The following is a 24654-nucleotide window of genomic DNA, read 5'->3' as shown; positions in this document are numbered from 1 at the left end:
TCGGTTTTCTGCTGCATGAGTGACCTGAGGAAACAGCGTGTGCGTGCGTGCGTGCGTGCGTGCGTGTGTGTGCCTTAAAGCAAGCTGCTGTCAGAGTGGGAGGAGCAACCACAGTGAAGACGAAAGTGAACAAGAGGAGCACAGTAGAGAAAGAGAGAGAGGGAGGGAGGGAGAGTTAGCATCTGTTGTTTCTGGAGGAGCTGCACTAGAGCGTTTTTTTTTTTTTTTTAGCTACACTGACTTTTTTTCCTGCAGATATACACTAACATTCATATCTTTACTTAGGCATTCTTATATCTGGAATAGCTCTAAAAATATTTCTCCTTTTTACGTACACTTCTACTCTATCTCGTGTTTCATCACATTCACATCCTTGGACTACCACTGCTCCATGCACTGACAGTGATCTAAAAGCCACCTCATCAGCATCATAGCGCACGGAAGCCAAGCCTGCATCAGCATGTGAGTACAGCAGACAGAGTCTACATACTCACTATCCTCCTACTTGCAGTTCGTTAAATAAATACAGAAAAAAATAATAATTGCCATGTTTTTATGGCTGCATTTTAATGATGTTGCAGTGAGTTTTAGAGTTTTAGCATTCTGAACGGCATGTTCATCGACAGCATGTTGTCCTTTATTCTATTTCTGTTGTGAAAATCATTGAGAACTCTAGCATGACCATGGTCCACTAACTCAAAACACTGTCAGTGATGTTGAAACATTGGTGAAGCAGTCACATTTGCAGTTCTTTTTATCAGCCCCAGTGGTGTGCTGATATGTAACTGCCACACTCATACCAATTTCATTCACGATTTGACGAAGCATCAGATTAAAACACTCAGCCTCTTTGAAACATGATAATTGGAGAATCCCTGACTTTCCATTAGAGTTGATTACATGAATGTAATAGCGTCAACGCTGTATGTTCTGCACAAACACAACCAGAATCGGCAACAATTGCAATCCTCTCTCAACGATGACGGCCAATTATTTAATTTGTTTAGAAAGTTTTACTTTTCCTTCTTTCAGCTGCATTGCAATAAATAATTAGCTCCCACTATTCTGCGGCGGTTTTCAATCTATTTTGTGTTCTATCCCCTGTGTATCTTTCTTTCATCTTGCTTTTAATCCCTTGATACCTTTTTGAGGCAACATGCTCTAAGTGTGAAGGAGGGGGGAAATGCTAAACTGAGTACCATATTTTTTGGACTATAATCCACCACATTTTTTTCCTACGATTTGAACACTGCAGTTGATAGTCTAGGTGGTATATTTGTGGAATTTTACATGCTAATGAGCTACATGTCTTTTGGTGTGAATATCCCCTAATACAATGTGGACACATGAGGTTTCTAGTCCACCGTGTGTTCAAATCTGTCAACAAATGTCGTTTTCTTCTCAAATTAGATGGGTGTGGCATAGAGGCAGGTGTGCCATATAACCCAAAAATTACGGTATTTACTTCCAGATTAGATTTCATTATGGTGTAAGTGTAGAGGCAATAGATGGAGGCTAATGAAATTGATTTGGTTTCTGGTTTAAGGTCATTCATTCAGTATTTCATTTTCCTCATTGCTCCAGTTCTCTCTCTCATTCATGCTTTTATTAATTTTCTCCTTGGATGAACTATTCTTCATATATTTTATCAATAAGTCTCCATCTTTAAAATGTGTTAGGTTTTCGTACGTATGAAAGGAAAGAAATACAGTGAAAGAAAGGTTCTGGGTTTTTTTTGTGTGGTCTTGTGCATTTCCTGTTAGCTGCTACCGCAAGTGTAATTAAATTACATAGGTTTGATTACATTCTGTCTATCGTGATGGTTTAGCAACACACACACTACCCCATATATCAGATAGCCTTGTTGCAGGCATCTTTTTCAGCTGTAAACAAATATCAGCTCATAGTATTGTGTTGTAAAACAATAGACTAAAAAACAGCATCATTCACAATGTTACACACGTTGAAAATACTAATGTTTTTATTGTTATTCTTTTTCTATGGCACAGTCAAAATTCTGTATTCCAATCTAGCTCGAACTGTTTTCTCTAGAGGGCACGTATGTCCAAAGTCCGGCCCGGGGGCCAAATGCGGCCCGTGGTCAAATTTCATCCGGCCCCCAGCCTCTTTCATAAAATCAATAATGTCTGGCCCGCACACAGACTTAATAAATTGGTCAGCAGTACTGTTACCAGCATATGAAGTAGCTTACATACTAAATGCTGCTCATCATTAACCCACTAAAAGGCAGCAGCACTCTAAGCAACAATACCCCGTGTGACCTTTTACTCCCAATTTTCTAAAATGGCGACAATCAACAAAAAAAAGAAAGTTGACTGTGATGGCCGATGCTTCAAGGATAGGTGGAAATTGGACTATTTCTTCACTAAAATACGCAACAACTGTGTCTGCCTTATTTGCAAAGAGACAGTCACTGGTTATAAAGTTCAATGTGAGGCGATATGACCAAACAAGACACGCTGACATGTACGACAAGATTACAGGGAAGATACGTAGTGAGAAATTGAAGCAACTTGAAGCTAGTTTAATTTTACAGCAGCAGTATTTCAGCAGTATTTCGCAAGAGCCTGAGAGTCGAAAGACAACGGCACAAAAGCTAGTTGCGAGATTGTTGAAATTATTAATTAAAAATAATAATAAAGCAAATGTGACACACATAATGGCTTGCTAAAATTTGCTTAAATATATTGCTCTATGTAAAGGACGTCAGCCAAGGTTGGCCCCCCACATTCTTACCACACCAAATCTGGCCCCCTTTGCAAAAAGTTTGGACACTCCTGCTCTAGGGACATGCTGTTCCTCCCAAAATTCCTGAAAAAAAAGCATGTTAGATTGAAAAAAAAAAAAAAAACGTAATTGTGTGTGTGTGTGTGTGTGTGTGTGTGTGTGTGTGTGCGTGTGTGCGTGCGTGCGTGCGTGTGTGTGTGTGAATATACGTACGTTCCTCGTGATTGGCAGACCTGTACAGGGTCAGCTGGAACATGATCGAGCAGGATAAGAGTAACGATAAGAGGGGAGAAAATGGATGAGTGCAGGGTTGGCTGCTTAATTTATTCTTATTTTTTTCTGTTGTTGTTTGGTGTGTGAATGTGATTGTTGCATTACAGTAAATAAACATTTTAAATAAGAAGAACAAAAATAACCACATTTATGCAAAATTGGTCTAAAGAGAGTTCTGCAGAGGGCTGTTGTGCTGAGTGTGTGAGCAATTTGCTGCTCTTTGCATTGATTGGTCAACTGGTAGCTCACTGGCAATTTATGATTTGACATTCAGCATGGATGGGAAAGTCCTTGCCCAGCATTGTTCTGAATTGTATTCTTGTCTAATCAGGACATTTGTGTGTGTTTGAATTTTCTTCGGGTACTCCAGTTTCTTTCCACATCCAAAAAACATGTAGGGTAGGCTGGTTAAACGCTAAATTGTCAGTAGCGTGAATGGCTGGTTGTCTGTCCAGCCCGCAATCCCCACGACCCTGGATAATGAAATAACGATGGATTGGAAATAAATATTGCATTGGGTGTGAATTACATTTCTTCATTCAATGACAGCTACCCAGTTTAGCAATTTTTGAAATAATTGACTGAAAGAATGTCTTTGTCATTCAGCTAATATCAAAATTAAATATGATAAAACACGTTCCATTTTTATCCATTTATAATGATACTAGGGGCGTCTTAGGCACCCCACGATTCGATTTTATTACGATTCAGGGTGCTACGATTCGATTATTGAACGATGATCACGGTATTGAGGATGATCACAGTTATCACGATTACTACGATTATCGATGCGTCGTACATTACTAATTAATAAAGTAGCCAAACAAATTTATGTCCATTATTTATTCAAAATATCCTAATGATTCAACAGGAACGATGGAAACATGCCCATTCAAAAAAAAGCTGTGCTTAAACTGCTTCTTTTTTATACAAGAAAGTGCAAAAACATTAACCATTTTAAAGCTAGTACTTATTTCTCAACATGCCCATACAACACACAGCTGACCTTGAGATACTCTTTTTCATACGAAGGTGCAAAAAACATTAGCTGTTTCAAATGCAGTACTTATTTCTCTCAACAATACAACAAAATTTACACTGGTGGAATGAATTCCACATTTTCTGGAAACAAACAAAGTATCTTTAGAAATAAGACCATAACCAATATACTTTGTTTTCACAGATTTCTGTACTATTTCTCATGTTTGTAGTGTTAGCACTGTACTTAATCCTGGTTTTAAACGTTCTGCATCTGGAGTAACTGATGTACACACCAATAAACAACGCACAACTTAACATGGAAATATATGTTAGTGAAGTCGCCAATTAGCATAGCGCTCGGCGCTAACTAGTAACATCTCAAAAACAACAACAATAAAGGCTAAACAGTGCAAGATGGTTCGTGTATTCACCTCTGATAGACGGACACAGGACTTAGCAAAACACTAGAGATTTTTTCCAATTAACACGACTTGAACCTACTGCTGGACAACGGAAAGACAAGGAGCAACGAACTGTCTCTCTTTCCCTCTTCTCGCTCTAAAAAATAACTTGCGCACAGAAGCGTGACCGCCGGGTACCTGCCTGTCTCATACACAAATTTATTTTCCAGTCTTTTGGAAAGGAGTAAATCTCTCGCTCAGTAATCTGCAGAATCCATCATAAGGTTGTACGTGCGTCCGTTAACGATGTCCGGGCGGCAGACGTGTCTTGAATTTCTTTCCACTACGAGGGGCTGTCATAAAGTAATTAGGGAAAATCATCGTTTTTGAAACTTTACGAATCGTAATCGAATCGTCTCGTGTCAAATTGCGATGCTTCGAATAATAGATTTTTTGGAACTCCCTTAATTGATACTATGTCATAGTCTTATAATGTCCCTACCCTGTTTACCCAATCAGCTTCCCTCAGCCACTCCTATCCTGTCCAAGTGTTCTCAATTGTGTCATTACTTCATTCATATTTATAATACCATTTTCGTTTAGTCCTTTATAGGTCATTATCGCTGTAACCCCTTGCCCCTGCTTCCTTTTATTTAGGTCCATACAATTCTGTTTCACAACGTAACAAAATTTACTGACCAAATTGGAGCAGAAGTCAAGCACTAGACTCTGTTACTGTTGTAAACTCCTTGACCAGAAGATCCCTACCCTCCAGACAGTGGAAGAAGCCATCAAACACCTGGCTGCAAGCACAGACCTCTTGGAAAAGTCTACAGGTTTTTCTTTTCAGTTGACCAAATATCAGGCCTTTATCTGATGCTAGGAGCTTGCAGCTTGGCTGCACCATCCATGCTAACTCCTGCATCATGCATCCAGTCTTTTTCTGGCAGTGTTGGTCCAGCGGTCACTATCCGTTCTTTTACCAGTGACGCTCGTCCAGTGGCCACCATCCAAGCATTCTCCTGTGGCGCTGTCCAACGGGCCCCATTCTCATTCTGGCGTAGCCTGTTCAGCGGCCGTCACCCAGTCTCATCTTGGCCATCGTCTGAGCAACGAAAGTCGCCCTATCCTTGTTTTGACGGTGCCTCTCCAATGCCCCTTCAAATTTAGCTCCATTCATCCAAGCACCTGTCGCCCAGCCTTATTTCGGCAGCACGCATGCAGTTGCCGTATTACCATCCTTCACCAGCAGCCTTCATCCAGCGGCTACCATTAGAACCTTCCTCATTTACACTCGTCCAGCAGTTTGTCATGGTTGCCTTGCCAGTTGCCCGTCTTATCACAGCTAGGCGCCGAGTTTGCTAGGCACTTGGCAGATGAACCCCAATGGGCTGATCTTCAACTTCGTCTTATGATATGGTTTTGCCACAACTGAATTCATTACCTCATCACTATTCATCCTTCACACAGCCGCTGGAAACAGAAATGTTGTTCAATTCAATTACAGGTGGCCGGGATATCAGGATTTTACGACACTGTGCGCTGGTCCTCATGAGAAAAGCAGTCTTCCTTAAGGCAAAATACTACCGCTTTTGCCATAAAAATTGACCAAAACTGAAAGTTTCCTAGTGTTGCTTTAGGACTTGTTTCATGTTTGTCTTTTTTCCCGTTGTGTCTGTTTCTAGTCTTGTGCTGATGAGGTTTTATTTTACCCATCAAATGTGAGGACATTCTTCCCTTGCTTGCATCATGTTTTTCCCGGCGTTTGGGTTGGTGCAAACGCATCTCGAGTAACCCCCTCATTACCACTGTTGTTGATAACGGCGTTAGAATATAACGGCGTTACTAACGGCGTAATTTTGTTCAGTAGTGAGTAATCTAATTAATTACTTTTCTCATCTTGGCAACGCCGTTACCGTTACTGAGGCGGGAAAGGCGTGCGTTACTATGTTGGTTGAATTTCGCGAGAAAGTCTGAGAGAGACGGACTACCGGAGACGAGAGAGCAGAGCAGGAGTGGGGAGGAGGCAAGGGAGTTGTGATGGCGTTTCAAACGCGATGCTAGGTGGCTCCAATAATACCTGATGGTAGCCGATAGCCTACAAACTATGCCCATATGATGCAAGGGTAGATATCACATAATATAGAGCTAGATGCAAATGACAGACACGGCGGCATTGGCAACATGTATAAAGAACTAGATGCGTTAGTAAACAACCGCCACCTTAAAGCAGTAGACCTCTCAGAAAGGATCTGTTGTAGAGAAACTTCCTAGCGAACCTAAGCGTTTTTATCTAAAATGCCCCTAAATCGGCGAAATCTTGACTTAAATCTATCTTTAAATGATGAAACAGTTTTAAAAACTTACACATGTCGAAAGTAGACAGAAGGGAACTAATGCAATAACGGGAGCAATTTTAACAACTTTAACGGTTGATTCACATTAAATGATTTCCACACATAGCAAAGGTTACTATCTAGTTATTGCAATATCCGCAATACCCCTGTGTCTCGATAAGTTTAGGATAAAGAATTGGGCTAGGGCCAATTGTCCCAAAAACCCTTTAAACTTCACATTGTGTGACCTGTTTTTTGTTGTTGTTTTTTTATTTTTTTGAGATTAAAAAAAAACATGAAAATTATCACCAGTTACTTTGCCAGGTAACTAATTACTCTTACATTCAGGTAACTGAGTTACTAATGCAATTAATTTTTGAGAGAAGTAATTTGTAACTGTAATTAATTTTTGAAAGTAAGATTAACAACACTGCTCATTACAATATTAATCTTGCTTCTGTGTCTATGTGTGTCTCCAGAATACAGTCGTTTCGAGGCGAAGATTCATGACCTGAGGGAACAGATGATGACCAGCAGTGTCAGTTCCAGCTCCACGTCGCTCAGATCCACCCAAAAACGGACCCTTTATGTCAGGTAATGCTCAATATGCATTACATCAGTGGTTCCCAAACTTGTCGGAGGAACGGAACTTTCGAGATTTAAATATCTTCCCTGAAGCCTCCATATTTAAACAAGTAAAATAAAATATATCCAACAATTTCACACACAAAAATATAAATTGGCAATAAATTACTGCAAATCAATGTAACTTTTGCTGTTGCCTTGCCAAGTGTCACTTTTGGGCATATGCAACTGATGCAAAACATTTGAAAAGAACCAGCTAATATTATCACTATTAATTTTTTTCCCAGTTGCTTTGTGATTGTGCAGCACGTGTAATGCATCACAGCTGGAAGGCATCCTTGTTACTGTATTTTGTATTCCATGCCGTCTGCATACACAGAATGCACTGACACTAACTTAGCATTGCCGTGGCTACACAGCTCCAAGTACCGTCTCGTATAATGTCCAAACTAGTTCATAATGAAATGAACTCTGGCCATACGGATCCCTTTACTGGCTAACTCTGAACCTACAGGCAACAATAAGTCCGCAATTAATTAATGTAATTAATAAGCCCTGAGACTTAAAAAAAAAAAAAAAAAAGAAAAAGAAAAATCTGGTATAGGACTCTGAGGATTAATGCATAATTACAAGAGTAAACCTACCAAATTTCATTCTGAGCTTTCCACAAACCAAAAAGAAGTAGCAATATTAATTTGACAATCTAATTAATGACTCCCGAATCCAAAATTTAAAAATCAGGCTCTTAGGATCGATGAATATACATTAATGGAAAATACCTACCAAAGTTCATTGTGAGCCATTCACGAATAATGGAGGTGTAGCAATTTTAGGTAGTTTCCTCCTCAAGAACAAGAAGAACGGGAACAAAGTAAGTTTTTGAGACCTCCCTCCAGGCTGCCTAAAGGTAGTCTCATTTTTTGCGTACATAAGAGTTCAATGTGACATGTTCATGTTCACTTCACCAAAGGTTTTGGAGGACTATTTCCCATTCACGGTGCAAAACAAATGTGTGTAAATTAAAAAGAAAGAAGAAAAAATGATAATAAAGGGTGGAAAGTACAAAAAAATAAAATAACGCTTATAGATGTCATATTTGTCTTGCATCAAAAAATTGTGAAGTGACGTCCTTTGCGTCTTTACATGAAGAAAGTGAGTGTATTTCTGACAAAACTACAAGAATCTACTAGCTTTGTACTCCGCCATGATTTCATGGTGATGTCAAGTCCATAGCTTTTATTTTGCCTGGATTGTCTCTGCATCAGAAGGCCGAGAGCTGGTTGGGCAACTTGGGGTTGTCAGGACGGTACTGCATGATAAATCACGCAGGACCGTATGATTATTTTTGTTTGAGTGTTTGTTGTTAACCATATTTATTGATTGATTGATTGATCCAACCACTATTCTATGGTGTTGAGGTCAGGACTGCTGGCAGGGAATTCTACTCTCCCCATTCCCATATTATTAAAAAAGTCTCTGATAAAGCATGCCCTGTCTGGACAAGTGTCATCTCAGCTTAATATTTCCCAGCAATAAGACCGCCTCCAGTGATGACGAGCCATGTCAAGTTAGATGCCACCCCACACCATAATACTACCTCTACTGAATGATGTTACTCAGTGAAATAATCAGTATATAGTAGCGTTCGAGGTATCCTGTCAACACTTTGACCCTGCTATCCGACTGCTGTCAGCAAAATCTGGACTCATTGCTGAACATAAAGTTTCAGTTCAAATATGCCTGACAGAAACGGGAGTCTTAGTCGGGCCCTTAGGCCCTATGCGACTGGAGATTTGGCTGGATGCAGTCTTGTTAACGAGACAGGGAGCCATCTTTCTTATTGCCGTACAAATCTTTAGAAGACACCGTATAGAAACGCAGAAGGGTGGAAAAAGAAAAGGCATCGTCTTCTTTAGGTGCCAACTTCCCAGCCCATCTCTGATGTCTCCTGTTATATGGAACGTTGCTCCATCTGCAAAATAGTGTGATGGCTCACACTCAATAATGGTAAATTGGTTTTGCAGGACACCATCTTAAAATTGCCTTTCCACACAAACCCTATCAAGATCAGTCAAAGGTGGCACGCCAATTTTTGGTGCAGACACCAAGCGACTTTTGGAGCAGGGCCTATGCTAACATTCCTCAAAAATATGTCATAATTTAATATGATTTTTTTTCCCAACAGTAAATGATTTGATGCCAAAAAGCATAAATGCAATACATATTCTACCAAATAGAAATTCATTTTGAACTATAGTGTATCACAAAAGTGGGTACACCCCTCGCATTTCTGCAGATATTTAAGTACATCTTTCCATGGGACAACACTGACAAAATGACACTTTGACACAATGAAAAGTAGCAGCTTATATAATAAAGTTAATTTATTTTCACCTCAAAATAACTCAAAATATAGCCATTAATATCCAAACCCTTGGCAATAAAAGTGAGTGCACCGCATGGGAACTACGTACATCCCTAAATGTCCAAATTGAGTACTGCTTGTCATTTTCCCTCCAAAATTTCAGGTGACTCGTTACAGGAGTGCTGTCAGCATTGCTGCAGAGATTGAAGAGGTGGGGGGAGGGTGGGGGGTGGGGGGTCATTCCCACCATCCTTGACTGTAGGCATGACACACTTATCTTTGTATCCTCCTCACCTGTTCGCCGCCACACATGCTTGAGACCATCGGAACCAAACCAATTAATCTTCGTCTAATCCAGTGCTTCTCAATTGTTTTCTGTCACGCCCCCCCCAAGGAAGACGTAAATGTTTCGCGCCCCCCCAAATTCTGCCGCCACTGTAAATAGTATCATTTGTCTACAATATTGCTATTATAAGTACGTCTCTGCCTCACATTGTATCCTTTTTTTCCTATTAGAGAAAATAACAGAGATAAACCTATAAAGTATAACTTTATTAACATTGTTTTGTTTGTAACAGAAAAGACTTAACGCCCATCAATTTGCCTGAATTAAAAAAAAAAAATTCACATCCAAACTAAAAAATACACTCAAGGTACATTTTTGACCATTTGATACAGAAAAATAAAATGTAATAAAATCAGTAAATAATAACAAATTAAAATTGATTAGAAACATTCACTCATGAGGACAATGTGCCAAAAAATTTGACCGAAAAAAATCTGAATAAAAGAAGAAAAAAAAGTGTCCTTGGACAGGACAGTTTTTATTTTTGCTGCTCACAGTATTTACCTCCTTTGCAATGGTGTGGAGTTAATTTGCAATGAGCATGCTAACAATGCTCACTGGCTTACTGATATAACACTGACAAAGCAGTTGGCAATATTCGGCACGTTTTCACTGAAAAAATCAAGCGGCTTAACAATGAGATTGGGGTCTAATGTCTTTAAGTGGCGTCTTAATTGATTTGGCTTCTGGCTGTCTGCTATAATTATTTTTAGACACAGTAAACAGTGGTCTTTCATCATCACCCACTGTATTAAAAGTCAAAGCTAAAAGGCAAACGGCACGAAAAAAACGCATTCACGGCGGCCGAGGTAGAACCGTAGGTGAGGGCGGTCGTCGTGACGATCCCAAGCCGAAAATGGCACTTCTCGGGCGGCGACGTGAGAACCGGACAAGACAGTGGGTCGCTGCGTGAGTGAGTCCGGTCAGGAAACGGCTTTCGAAAATGGCGGTGGCACACTGCTCTTCATATCTGTTGTCTGTGTGTGCTGAGTGCTCTCCTTAGTTCAAAAATACTGCGTGCACTCTGAAAATGAGAGCGCCACTGCCACCTACAGTACTGAGTGGATGTGCAAGTACACTTTATTCCAGTACGGCAAAAAAAAAAAAAAAAAAAAAAAAAAAAAAAAAAAACATGTTCCCCGAGGTCACATGCGCCCCCCCTGGCATTGCTCTGCGCCCCCCCAGGGGGGCGCGCCCCACTATTTGAGAAGTACTGGTCTAATCGGACCATAGGACATGGTTCCAGTAATCCATGTACTTTGTTGACATGTCTTCAGCAAACTGTGCGGGCTGTCTTGTGTACTGTCTTCAGAAGAGGCTTCCTCCTGGGGGTATAGCTATGCACACTAATTGATGTAGAGTACAGCGTATGGTGTGAGCACTAACAGGCTGGCTTATAGTCCGAAAATTATAGTAAATACAAAAAAAAACTGTTTTTTTCGAAACAATAATATAGGATTCATCACCCTTTTAATATCAGGCAGAGAGGATATTTTTGCATTTTGAAAGGACTAATAATTCGTAATTTGATATGTACCATTATTTTGAAGTTGTTCTTCACTGGGTCAAACCATACATGGAATTTATGGTACGACACTGTCCATGTACAGTATTTACAAGTATGCAAGGGTTAGAGATTTGTTTTCATGAGTGGCATTTGGTTTATGCATCTATTCCTGCTCGCTGATTTCTCCTAACAAAGGAAATGCAAGGAATAATCATCACAATGGGAGTATATCATACTCCGATGTAATACTAGTACACTCAGATTCCCCTTCTCCGTGTCAAGCAGCTGAACAGGACAGGTTAAAAAACAAAACAAAAAAAAGCATCCAGGGGTTAAAGATTTGTGGCATTTGGTTGATGCATCTAACCTAAGTTGCTGTTTGTTTAAAACAATGTAAATCAAAAAACATTTTTAAATTTCATCATGTACTCTTGTAGGACATTGTTGCAATCAATGTTTCGTAACTCATGTAACTACATTGGAGTGATTTCTACATGGGTTTTTAAATTACAAAAATAATTGATTCCGAGTTATACTGACATTGCCTTTAATTATAAAATGGGCTCTGATCAATGTAACATGAAAAAAACATCTGATGAAGTCATCATTTTTTTTGTAAATATTGACTAACAAAATACCACTATAATAATAATTTTTTAAAAATGCTTTCATCATCATAATATCAAAAAACACATGCATCCTGACTAACTATTGAACACATCGCACGCTATTCCTTTAATGGCATACTTACATGAATTCATGCACAACATTTCATCGTCTGAGGCTTACATATTAACTGTACAATAATACCTCAATATACAAAATTAATTCATTCCGGAGTGGCTTTCATGATTCATTAATTTTTCATATAAGGTACAGCGTTTTACACGTACGTAAATCGACTAAGTTGTTCCAAACGTTCATAATGAAGGAATTTAGTCCTCCCAGCCCAAACTGCACGGGGAGGCCGGCAACAGAACGGAAATGTGCTCCGTCGCTGACTCCCCCGAGGAGCCAGGCTAAGGAGGAAGCTAAACTCCGCGCGTTCCTGTGTTAACCCTTTGCACACTGACTCCATGTTTCAAAAGCTTGAAGAACACTCGCCGAAAACAGGTTGACAATTTATTCGTCGACAATGGTCAAAGACAAGGCAAAAACAGACGACGGAGGGACAATTCTGGATCCAAAACAAGGCTACATGTTTCCGAGCAGAAGAAAATCTGTCTTATCTCAGTGTCCAGTCTTTTTGAAGTCTTTGCTGACGCGGGTCTCGTCGAAGGCGTTTCTGGGCGTTGCTTTGGGGCCGCCCCCGCTGTGGCCGGTTTTGGGCGGTTTAGGTTCGTGCGCGGATTGGGACGCCCGCTATCAACTTTGCTGTCCGGGCTGGTGGTGCTTGTTTTAGGACAAAGCGCTTTGTCCTTGGAGTTTGCTGAGAGCAGATTCCCCGAGTATGTGCGTCACTCTTGTGATAAGACGGCATTGTGTATCTCTATTTCTTCTCATTAAACTATGGTGTGCTATTTATTTTATATTAGTAGTGTAGTCCTACCGTAAATATGAAAATGATACACATTTCCTGATTAATTATATTACGTGTGTTAGCCTAATGCAAACAGTTAGACAGTGCCTACGAAAACCTGTACCATATGTATGTGTTAGACTATATATGTGTTAGACTAATGCAAACAGTTATATGGTGTGTGCGATGACGATATCGTTTCCCCTTCAATAATAAGGGTAAAAACAGATTGAAATTAGAGCCAAATATATTTTCAATATACCTATCCTAACCGTTAATACCTCTAATGCAGTAGATAATAAAACACGATAATAAAAAAAAGAAAATGTGGAATCCACTGTCCGAAAGTGAAAGTAATACCAATGTAGTGGGCCATGGTGTAGGCGTAAAAACACACTTTGTGAGACAAAAAAGCGACAACAACACCGTTGTGCATGTCATTACCAGAGGTGGGTAGAGACGTATTAAATGTACCCCGTTACATTTGAGTAACTTTTTGAGAAAAATTTACTTCTAAAGTAGTTTTAATAAGCTACAATTTTTTCTTATACTTTAGTAGATTTGTGAAGAATAGAATGTTACTCTTACTCCGCTACTTTGGGCTACACAAGAGTCGTTACATTTTTCCTTTTTATTCTACATATTACTTTTTTTTTTTTTTTTTTTTTTTTTTTGCCAGCGATGCCAAGTAGATGTAGTAGCTATAGTAGTAGCAATTAGCTCGACCAATTTCACCAATGAGACGTCGCAACAATAATCACATGACTCTATTATAACAATCAGACACAAGCTTGTCGTTCTATCTTCACGCCAGCCTGTTCAATAATGTGGTGTCTTTAAAGCACTGTAAAAAATGAAGTATTTGATATAAAGCGCTGCCCTCAACATGACTCGAAAGTGCGAATTTTAACCTCTCTCCCAGTTTTTATTTTGCACCGATTGACCACGGAAAACCGGAGATACGATCCTTTTAATTTCAATATAGTAATTTTGAAGGAACTCTTCACTATTCAAACTAGGAGCTATTTTCTCCACCAGAGGGCACTCATGCTTTTTGGACGAATAAGTCTTTATTTATGGTGTTATGGTTATGGTTATGGTGTTATACTTATATATGTAATTTTTTTTTTTTCCCCCCCACTCATCGGAATTAAATAATTTGGGGGGGGGGGGTGTAATGGGGTGTTGTGCTCAGAAAAAAATACCATTATTTAAAATAAAAACAAATCCCAACAAAAATATGAGCAGATCCTCAAAATCTTACTTATTACTTGAGTATTCTTTTTACCAAATCCTTTTTTACTTGTACTTGAGTACATTTTTTGGACGACTACTTTTACTTAAGTAATATTATTTTGAAGTAACGCTACTCTTACTTGAGTAAAATTTTGGGCTACTCTACTCACCTCTGGTCATTGCACTTCAACATCCAAATTGAAACATCATCAACAATAGGTCAAAAGATATCAGAATCGTGTTACTGAGCATCATGGGAAAGATTCTGGCCAATAGGGCAACAGAATCATGTCACTAAGCATGACTGGAAAGATTAGCAGGAGCTTATGGCGTGACTTTTAAAATGTATTGCCAGCAGTAATTGCGCATCTTTTACAGCATGCATTATCTTTTATATGCTGAATAAATTTCATTTATGTGAAGCGAACAAAGCTTCGAAAAACTTGTTTTTAAATGAATTTTTTGTTTTTCAAAGCTTTTGTATCTCAAGGTACTACTATATTTATTATTATGCTAATGATCATCCTCCAAAGGGTAAGGCCACTTAACGTGCTGCATATTTTGTTTTGTTGCACACTACCCATACAGTGGGGCAAATAAGTATTTAGTCAACCAGTAATTGTGCAAGTTCTCCCACTTGGAAATATTAGAGAGGCCTGTAATTGTCAACATGGGTAAAACTCAACCATGAGAGACAGAATGTGAAAAAAAAAAACAGAAAATCAAATTATTTGATTTTTAAAGAATTTATTTGCAAATCATGGTGGAAAATAGGTATTTGGTCAATACCAAAAGTTCATCTCAATACTTTGTTGTGTACCCTTTGTTGGCAATAATGGAGGCCAAACGTTTTCTGTAACTCTTCACAAGCTTTTCACACACTGTTGCTGGTACATTCCTCATTGCAGATCTCCTCTGGAGCAGTGATGTTTTGGGGCTGTCGTTGGGCAAGACGGACTTTCAACTCCCTCCACAGATTTTCTATGGAGACTGGCTAGGCCACTCCAGGACCTTGAAATGCTTCTTACAAAGCCACTCCTTTGTTGCCCTGGCTGTGTGTTTGGGATCATTGTCATGCTGAAAGACCCAGCCATGTCTCATCTTCAGTGCCCTTGCTGATGGAAGGAGATTTTCACTCAAAATCTACATGGCCGCATTCATTCTTTCCTTTACACAGATCAGTCGTCCTGGTCCCTTTGCAGAAAAACAGCCCCAAAGCATGATGTTTCCACCCCCATGCTTCACAGTGGGTATGGTGTTCTTCGGATGCAATTCAGTATTCTTTCTTTCTCCTCCAAACACGAGAGCCTGTGTTCCTACAAAAAAAGTTCTATTTCTGTTTTATCTGACCATAACACATTCTCCTATCCCTCTTCTGGATCATCCAAATGCTCTGTAGCGAACCGCAGACGGACCTGGACGTGTACTTTCCTACTATGAAAAAAAAAATATATATATATATATATATATATATATATATATATATATATTGGTAGGCTATATCTACTTCTCCGTCTGTCTCTCCTGATTTGCCCTTCTCTGTCTCTTCTCTGTTTTATTGATGAAGGCAGTGGGGACTTTAGGGGATGCTTGTTATTTCAGCTCTACTTCACACTCACACACTGCTGCCCCATTTTTCCAGGTTGTTTCCCTGCGGACGGGTTTGGAATTCTGTGGTGGGTCACAAAGACAGATCATCATACAGCCAGGCACACGTCCACACAAACAGTTGACACATAGCATAGGGACACACAAAGGGACAGATGCGTATTCCTCCGATTAGTTCTAAATCACAATCATGTTTTAAATTGAAATAGTCTTATTTAAGAGTTTTTTGGTCATAAAATTATTTTGTTGCATATTTTTTTAATACTTTCTATGATTTAGTGGATTTATAAAATATATGGGAACACTTAACAATATTTTGTGTAACTTTCATGCATTTGGATATGGCCTGCACACGTCATCATTTTTGTCACTTAAATGATTTATACATCCACTTTATTTTGTTCCCTCTTGCAAAAAGTAACCGCTGACATTTTTGCCGCTAAATCCATCTGTTTAATTATATATTGCACTATCTGCTTGCAGAGCGCTATTTGACTATGACGGAAGTGCATCAGACGTGAGCACCACAAACCAGGCTCTGCCCTTCCGCTTTGGAGACATCCTCCATGTGAGCAGTGCTGGTGAAGAAGAGTGGTGGCCTGCACGTCACCTCAGCCCCCCACCCCAAAACTGCCCAGAGGTTGGAGTCATCCCCAGCCGGAGAAGGTTAGTTTAAAGTGCATGAAATATGGACACAGGGAGTGTGTCAGTGACTAATGATGAATATTGCGGGTCCCTAACTAGAGCTGGGCAATATTATTCATATATTGCGGCGTGAAATGACACAATTTGCACATCCTAATATGTCTTTCGGTTTCTTTCGGCTTATGCGATTTCAACTTTGCGAGCCTTGTCCACCATTTTGTCTCCAGTCGTTTTTTTTGTGTTTTTTTTTTTAAGTCATAAAGCATAAACAGTACCTTATTGCAGTGTTTTTCAACTTCTTCTGAGTCACGGAACGTTTTTACATTGGAAAAAATCTCATGGCACACCACAAACCAAAAATTTTCCAAAATTACATTCTGAACAGTATATTTAATTATAAAATCATGTATCAATATTTATACTTACTCAGTGTGAAACTTGAGCGTGTTCAGATGAACACAAAGTCGATATCCTGGCAGGAATTGAAGAAAGACACACACGAAGCTCTTCTTCAACAGCTCTCAGTCTTTCTCTGTCTTTATTTTTTATAGCAGTTAGGCCTGAAAAGCTCAGAATTATCAGACAGGGGGACTTTAGCATTGTCTTTAACCGCATCAGGGCCGAGCATCTCGCTGACAATGGCTTTGCAGTCAGGTAGTATTCATTTCCCTGCCACAGTGTGGGACTTTTTGTATTTAGCAACACGTTCAGCAACAAGGGAACTGGCTTTGATGGCTTTCTCATTTACCTTTGTAATTTTTCTCCAAAAACTGGCCTGTTTCTCCGTGTTTTCACTTAGGTGAACAAAATAGACAGACTTATTTTCTAAGCGACGGGTGTTTCGTTTGGAGATGACATTTAAGCTTGCTTGGAAACATGGTGCTGTTGGATAGCTGCTCATGTCATGTTCAAGAACTGCTCGGATTTCTAGCCATCAGCCACATTGCTGTCCTCGACAATGTGTTGGAATAAAGCATAGGGGAGGATTAATGGTCATTACATATGGATAAAATGGAAAGGACACTGCCGTGTATATTGACATTTGACGAGTCTCATCAAATGATGTACAGTAGACATGCTGTGGTCCACATTGTCGCGGACAGCAAGGTGGCTGATGGCTATACATCCGAGCAGTTCTTGGACGCGACACGAGCAATACCTCGCTCATCTGCGCACAACCAGAACCTTCTAACGGCACGCGGCACAATGGTCAAAAAACACTGCCTTATTGTACCTTGGAGTATCTTATTTTTTAGTTTACTTCATTATTATAACATGTTCTGTCCTCACTAAGGTTGTTCAGCTTTACAGACAGCAAACAAGGCAATTGTGCTTTTTGAAGGTTTTTTACTTCACTTTTGACTTCACTTATGTTCAAAACAACACACATTTTTACAATGAAAAACTTAACACAAAAAATTGGTGTTCAAACGTCCATCTAGTCTGATTAATATGTAAATTTAATAGATTAAATTATCCTAATTTGCCAAACAAAAGTCCGCTATCTTAAATGCTACGAATGATAAGATATTTACAGGTCTCATAGCAAATCGCTCACACGTAACTCCACAAACTGTAGCTCTCAGGGGTCGTTTACAAGGTGACTCTCCGAGAATACGACAAATTTCATGTGTGCATTTATATGGTTCCGTCTCCATTTGAACAATGTCGCAATTCCGCGTGAAAACAATGTAGTATTCATGCCAGGCCCTAGGGTGCAGTGCAGATTTACAACGTAACAGCCAATGATGCACTGCCTTGACACCAACAACCTCCTTAGCCCGGAAGACAACATACCCGCCCACTCCAAGCAATGGCATTTTTTCATTTGCTCCAAAAGGCACGAAAATTGCAAACATTAAACACATTTAAATTAAAAATATTGTAAAAACAGTAAATTAAAGCCAACGTTCCGCCATGTTTGCTGTTTTCAATGTTTGACGCCGATGACGTCAGCTCTTGCACACGCCCAGAGTGACGTGTACAAATGCATACGCAAACATTTATTAGCGGAAATAACTTACAGCCTTATGTGGCCAAAACAGAGCGCAGCTATCCTTTGTCCATGTCAGACGTCTGAGTCTGCTAAGTCATACAAGGCGACAGTCCAACCAGACACCAGAGGGCAGTGTATCCTCCATCTTAGGAACGGAAATCATTCGTAACCTGGGGACTACCTGTATATGGTGTAAAAATCTCTTGGGGAAATACGTTATTATCTATTTATTTTCTTCCAACTTACCATTTGACGTCAAGGGTCAGTCACGCCCACACATGATTCTCGTTTGAAGGAAGCTGCAAATGTAGAAAATGGATACTAGAGGCCTCATTAAATTGGGCAAGCCTCAATTCAATAATATCATAATTCAAATCGTTGTATCACATTTTTTTAACAGACTTTCACACGGTTGTTATAAAAGTCATACCTAGGCCTGGCCATATTGCCATAGGTAGCTGCAATTCCTGAAACTTGTTTGCATTAACATCTAATTAGAATTCATTAAACATTTTCTTCTGTTTTACATGGATGTTTTTTTTTTTTTTTGCAATATGCCTTCATATTCCATGACGTTATATACTTCAAGATGCAATACCCAGTCCATTAGTGCTGCAGCGATTAATCGATTAACTCAAGTAATTCGATGAGGGAAAAAAAACTTGAATCAAATTTTGCTGCATAGAGGATTCATTAGAGTGGCGTTGTAATGGTTTATTTTGAAAGTGATTGCATTTAGTTTTATTGATTTGGGTGGATACACTGACCTCTAGTGGCAGCAGTGAATATGACATAATGCATCTAACATGGCTGAATCCAGCTGCTCCCTGTTAAGACCAACATAAGGTTGTAAGGTTTTGTTTGAGCTGATATGATTGTTAATGCATTCGTAATTTATTTTATAGGTATATTTAGCAGTTTTTGGTCGGAATAGTGTTTGCACGATTTGTTAAGAGCATTGAAAAACAAATGTTCGCATTTATAGCATTTAAGCTAGCGGACTTGTGCTATGCAATTTAGCCAATTGTTCTTTTGTTGTACCTTGATCCTCATTTATTAGGGCCCGAGCACTGAGCGTGCGAAGGCCCTATTGTTTTGCAAAGGATTATTATTATTATTAGGGCCCGAGCACTAGACGTGCGAAGGCCCTATTGTAATGCAAAGGATTATTATTATTAGGGCCCGAGCACTAGACGTGCGAAGGCCCTATTGTAATGCAAAGGATTATTATTATTATTATTATTATTATTATTATTATTATTCTTCTTTCTTCATGGCAAATGAAAATGGCCAATTTGGAGGCCTGAACATGCACGAAAAGTCACCAAAATTTGCACATACGTGCAGATTCGCGTAAATTTCGATAATCTTGCGTCGTTTTGAAAAAATGTCAAAAAATGGCTCAGTGGCGCCCCCTTGACCCTTAAAATTTTCAAAAAGGCCTCTCCTCTCAGGTTTTCAACGTAGAGCAATGAAATTTGGGGAGTAGATACCTTATGCCTAACTGTTCAAAAAAGCCTCTTGCACCCATATTCCAAATCCAACAGGAAATCGGGTATTTTGGATCGAATGTGAAATTTTTTCGGTTCACAGTTGGAGTTTACGTTTGGAGGCTTGAACATGCACGAAAACTCACCAAAATTTGCACATACATTCAACTTTGCGTAAATTTTGATAATCTACAAAAAAATTTAACAAAATGGCTCAGTGGCGCCCCCTTGAAATTTTCAAAAAGGCCTCTCCTATTAGGTTTTTTCAACGTAGAACAATGAAATTTAGTGAGTCGATACATTGTACAAAACTGCTCCAAAAAGTCTCTTGCACCCATATTCCAAACCCAACAGGAAGCTGGAAATTTTGGGTCAAATGCGAAATTTTATCGATTTACATTTGAGACCTTGTCGCTGAAGGATAAAGTTGGATCGTCTTCAAAATTGGTCAGACTATTCAGGAGACCTATGAGATCTTAAGTTTTCAAAATGGTGTGTTTTCATTCAAGGGTCTGGCCTGGGCGTGGTCCCAAAGTCGGCCATTTTTAGGCAAAATACCAAATTCAGAAAATGATTAAAAACTCCGTGATCCAACGTTCAATCTTTTTCATTTTTAGCATGTTTATGAGATATCCCAGCCTGAACACGACTGCATTGAAATATTACCCATTAGGCCTGGCGCCCCTAGTGGAAACAGGAAATGGCCTTCTTTACGAGACAGGCTCCTCCTCCAAGGGAAAAAAATCTATTGACCTCAAACCTGTTTCAGGGGAGCCTCAAGACATGTGTTCAGGTGCCTGATGAAAAATATTGAGGTTTCGTTGAAGCGGAGAGGTCCAAACTGGAAGTGAAAATGACCGTCAACAATTTGTCTCGCCAAAAACTTTGAACAGTCATAACTCGGCAGATATGCAACATATCTGCGCCAAACTTTCCGTGTTTGTTGAGAGTCATACCCTGAAGGTTCTTGTAGGGGTCATTTGCATCAACTCTACAGTGCCAACTAGTGGCGACAGAAAGAAGTTTTAAAAAAGGCCTTTCCTATTGGGTTTTTTCAACATAGAGCGAGGAAATTTGGGGAGTAGATACCTTATGCAAAACTGCTCCAAAAAGTCTCTTGCACCCATATTCCAAATCCAACAGGAAATCGGGTATTTTGGATCGAATGTGAAATTTTCATGGGTTCACAGTAAGAGTTTACATTTTGAGGCTTGAATATGCATAAAAACTCACCAAAATTTGCACATACATGCGGCTTTGTGTGGATTTCGATAATCTTGCAACGTTACAAAAAAATGTAACAAAATGTCTCAGTGGCGCCCCCTTGAATTTTTCAAAAAGGCGTTTCCTATTAGGTTTTTTTAACGTACAGCAATGAAATTTGGGGAGTCGATACCTTGTGCAAAACTGCTCCAAAAAGTCTCTTGCACCCATATTCCAAACCCAACAGGAAATCGGGTATTTTGGATCGAATGTGAAATTTTTATCAATTAACAGGGTGCACATTTGAGACCTTGTCACAGAGGGAATCAATTGGATCATCTTCAAAATTGGTTAGACAATTCAGGAGACCTATGAAATCTAAACTTTTCAAAATGGTGTGTTTTCATTCATGGGTCTGACCTGGGCGTGGTGCCAAAGTCGGCCATTTTTTCGGCAAAATGACAAATTCAGTAAAGGACTAATAGCTCCTTGAAACAACGTTCAATCTTTTTCATATCTGGCATGTATGTGCGGGATCCCACCCTGAACACGAGTGCATTGAAATATTACTCATTAGGCCTAGCGCCCCCTAGTGGGAACAGGAAATGCCTTTTTTACGAAACAGGCTCCTCCTCCAAGGAAAAAAAAATCTATTCACCTCAAACCTGCATCAGGGGAGCCTGAAGACATGTGTTCAGGTGCCTGATGAAAAATACTGAGGTTTGGTTGAAGCAGAAGGGTCCAACAGGAGAAGTAAAAATGACTGAAGCCATTTCGTCTCACCACAAGTTTTGAACAGTCATAACTTCTACAACATATCTGCGCCAAACATATCGTGCTTGTTGAGTCATAGTCTGAAGGGTCCTGTAGGGGTCATTTGCATCAACCCTACAGCGCCAACTAGTGGCAATAGAAAGTCACTCATTTTTTTAAATATATGTCCAGTTCTTTTCAGGTTGGTCATTGTAGTTTCAAGACCTTTTAAAATACTTATTTTACGGCCCATGTCCACATGTCTCTGTCTGTTGCTGTGATGACCCTTTATTCGCTCCTTTTTTGTAGTCCTCTGTCCAATAGGGGTTTTTATCTCTTAGGTGTGTGAATGTAAAGAGGCAACTTTCGCGCATGTTAGGTTCTAATGAGATGATTAGAGAGGACGATCTGCCACCACCCTGACCTGCACACTGTCCGAGTTGCATGACGTCCGAGTTGCGCTAGATTGCGAGGGCCCGTTCAGTCCTGCTTGCAGGCCTAGTTATTATTATTAGGGCCCGAGCACTCAGCGTGCGAAGGCCCTATTGTTTTGCAAAGGATTATTATTATTATTATTATTATTATTATTATTATTAGGGCCCGAGCACTAAGCGTGCGAAGGCCCTATTGTTTTGCAAAGGATTATTTTTTTTTTTATTTTTTTTTTTTTTTTTTTTTTTCAGGGCAAATGAAAACGGCCAATTTGGAGGCCTGAACATGCACGAAAAGTCACCAAAATTTGCACATACGTCCGGAAAATTGTAAATTTCGATAATTTTGCAACGTTGCAAAAAAATATAACAAAATGGCTCAGTGGCGCCCCCTTGAAATTTTAAAATTGGCCTATAACATTAGGGTCTGTCAGCGTAGAGCAATGAAATTTGGGGGGTCTATACCTTGTCCAAAACCGCTCCAAAAAAGCATTTACACGCATATTCCAAACCCAACAGGAAATCGGTTATTTTGGATCAAATATGAAATTTTTATCGATTTACAGGGTGCACATTTGAGACCTTTTCGCCGAGGGAGTTAGTTGGATCATCTTCAAAATTGGTGAGACTGTTCAGGAGACATATGAAATCTTAAGTTTTGAAAATGGTGCGTTTTCATTCACGGGTCTGACCTGGGCGTGGTGCCAAAGTCGACCATTTTTTCGGCAAAATGACAAATTCAGTAAATGACTTATAGTTCCTTGACACAACGTTCAATCTTTTTCATATTTGGCATGTATGTGTGGTATCCCACCCTTAACACGAGTGCATTGAAATATTACCCATTAGGTCTAGCGCCCCCTAGTGAGAACAGGAAATGCCTTTTTTTACGAGACAGGTTCCTCCTCCAAGGGAAAAAAATCTGTTGACCTCAAACCTGCATCAGGGGAGCCTTAAGACCTGTGTTCAGGTGCCTGATGAAAAATATTGAGGTTTCGTTGAGGCGGAGGGGTCCAAACAGGAAAGTGAAAATGAACGTCAACAATTTGTCACGCAAAAAACTTTGAACAGTCATAACTCGGCAGATATACAACATATCTGCGCCAAACTTCCCGTGTTTGTTGAGAGTCATACCCTGAAGGTTCTTGTAGGGGTCATTTGCATCAACTCTACAGTGCCAACTAGTGGCGACAGAAAGAAGTTTTAAAAAAGGCCTTTCCTATTGGGTTTTTTCAACATAGAGCAAGGAAATTTGGGGAGTAGATACCTTATGCAAAACTGATCCAAAAAGTCTCTTGCACCCATATTCCAAATCCAACAGGAAATCGGGTATTTTGGATCGAATGTGAAATTTTCATGGGTTCACAGTAGGAGTTTACATTTGGAGGCTTGAATATGCACAAAAACTTGTACAAATTTGCACATACATGCGGCTTTAGATAACGTTCGATAATCTTGCAATGTTACGAAAACATGTAGCAAAATGGCTCAGTGGCGCCCCCTTGAATTTTTCAAAAAGGCGTTTCCTATTAGGTTTTTTTAACAGAGAGTGATGAAATTTGGGGAGTCGATACCTTGTGCAAAACTGCTCCAAAAAGTCTCTTGCACCCGTATTCCAAATCCAACAGGAAATCGGGTATTTTGGATCGAATGTGAAATTTTTATCGGTTCACAGTAGGAGTTTACATTTGGAGGCTTGAACATGCACGAAAACTCACAAAAATTTGGACATACATGTGGCTTTGCATAACGTTCAATAATCTTGCAACGTTACGAAAACATGTAACAAAATGGCTCAGTGGCGCCCCCTTGAAATTTTCAAAAAGGCCTCTCCATTTAGGTTTTTTCAACGTAGAGGGATGAAATTCGGAGAGTCGATACCTTGTACAAAACTGCTCCAAAAAGTCTCTTGCATGCATATTCCAAACCCAACAGGAAATCGGGTATTTTGGATTGAATGTGAAATTTTTATCGATTTACAGTGTGCACATTTTACACCTTGGCACCTAGGGAATTAGTTTGATCATTCTCAAAATTGGCGAGACTGTTCATGAGGCATATGAAATCTTAAGTTATCAAAATGGTGTGTTTTCATTCACGGGCCTGACCTGGGCGGGGTGCCAAAGTCGGCCATTTTTTCGGCAAAATGACAAATTCAGTAAATGACTAATAGTTCCTTCACACAACGTTCCATCTTTTTCATATCTGGCATGTATGTGCGACATCCCACC

General features: G+C 39.6%; 1 protein-coding gene across 12 annotated transcripts in view; it reads left to right on the top strand.

Annotated features, from left to right (window-relative positions):
- Positions 1-24654, top strand: part of LOC130919428 (discs large homolog 1-like protein) — a 249323-nt gene that overhangs the window by 186143 nt on the left and 38526 nt on the right. For 11 of the 12 annotated variants that reach the window (XM_057842131.1, XM_057842130.1, XM_057842133.1 and 8 more), the window contains 2 exons: positions 7219-7333; positions 16389-16571. In XM_057842131.1, coding sequence (XP_057698114.1) covers positions 7219-7333; positions 16389-16571 — 298 coding nt within the window. Of the gene's footprint in view, positions 1-227; positions 463-7218; positions 7334-16388; positions 16572-24654 lie in introns of those variants that run through there. The other variant, XM_057842141.1, reaches the window with a different exon arrangement.

This window comes from Corythoichthys intestinalis, chromosome 7 (assembly GCF_030265065.1).
Source record: "Corythoichthys intestinalis isolate RoL2023-P3 chromosome 7, ASM3026506v1, whole genome shotgun sequence".
Taxonomy (NCBI): domain Eukaryota; kingdom Metazoa; phylum Chordata; class Actinopteri; order Syngnathiformes; family Syngnathidae; genus Corythoichthys; species Corythoichthys intestinalis.
Note: the sequence above shows the minus strand (reverse complement) of the source record. Positions and strands in the feature narration are given on the sequence as shown.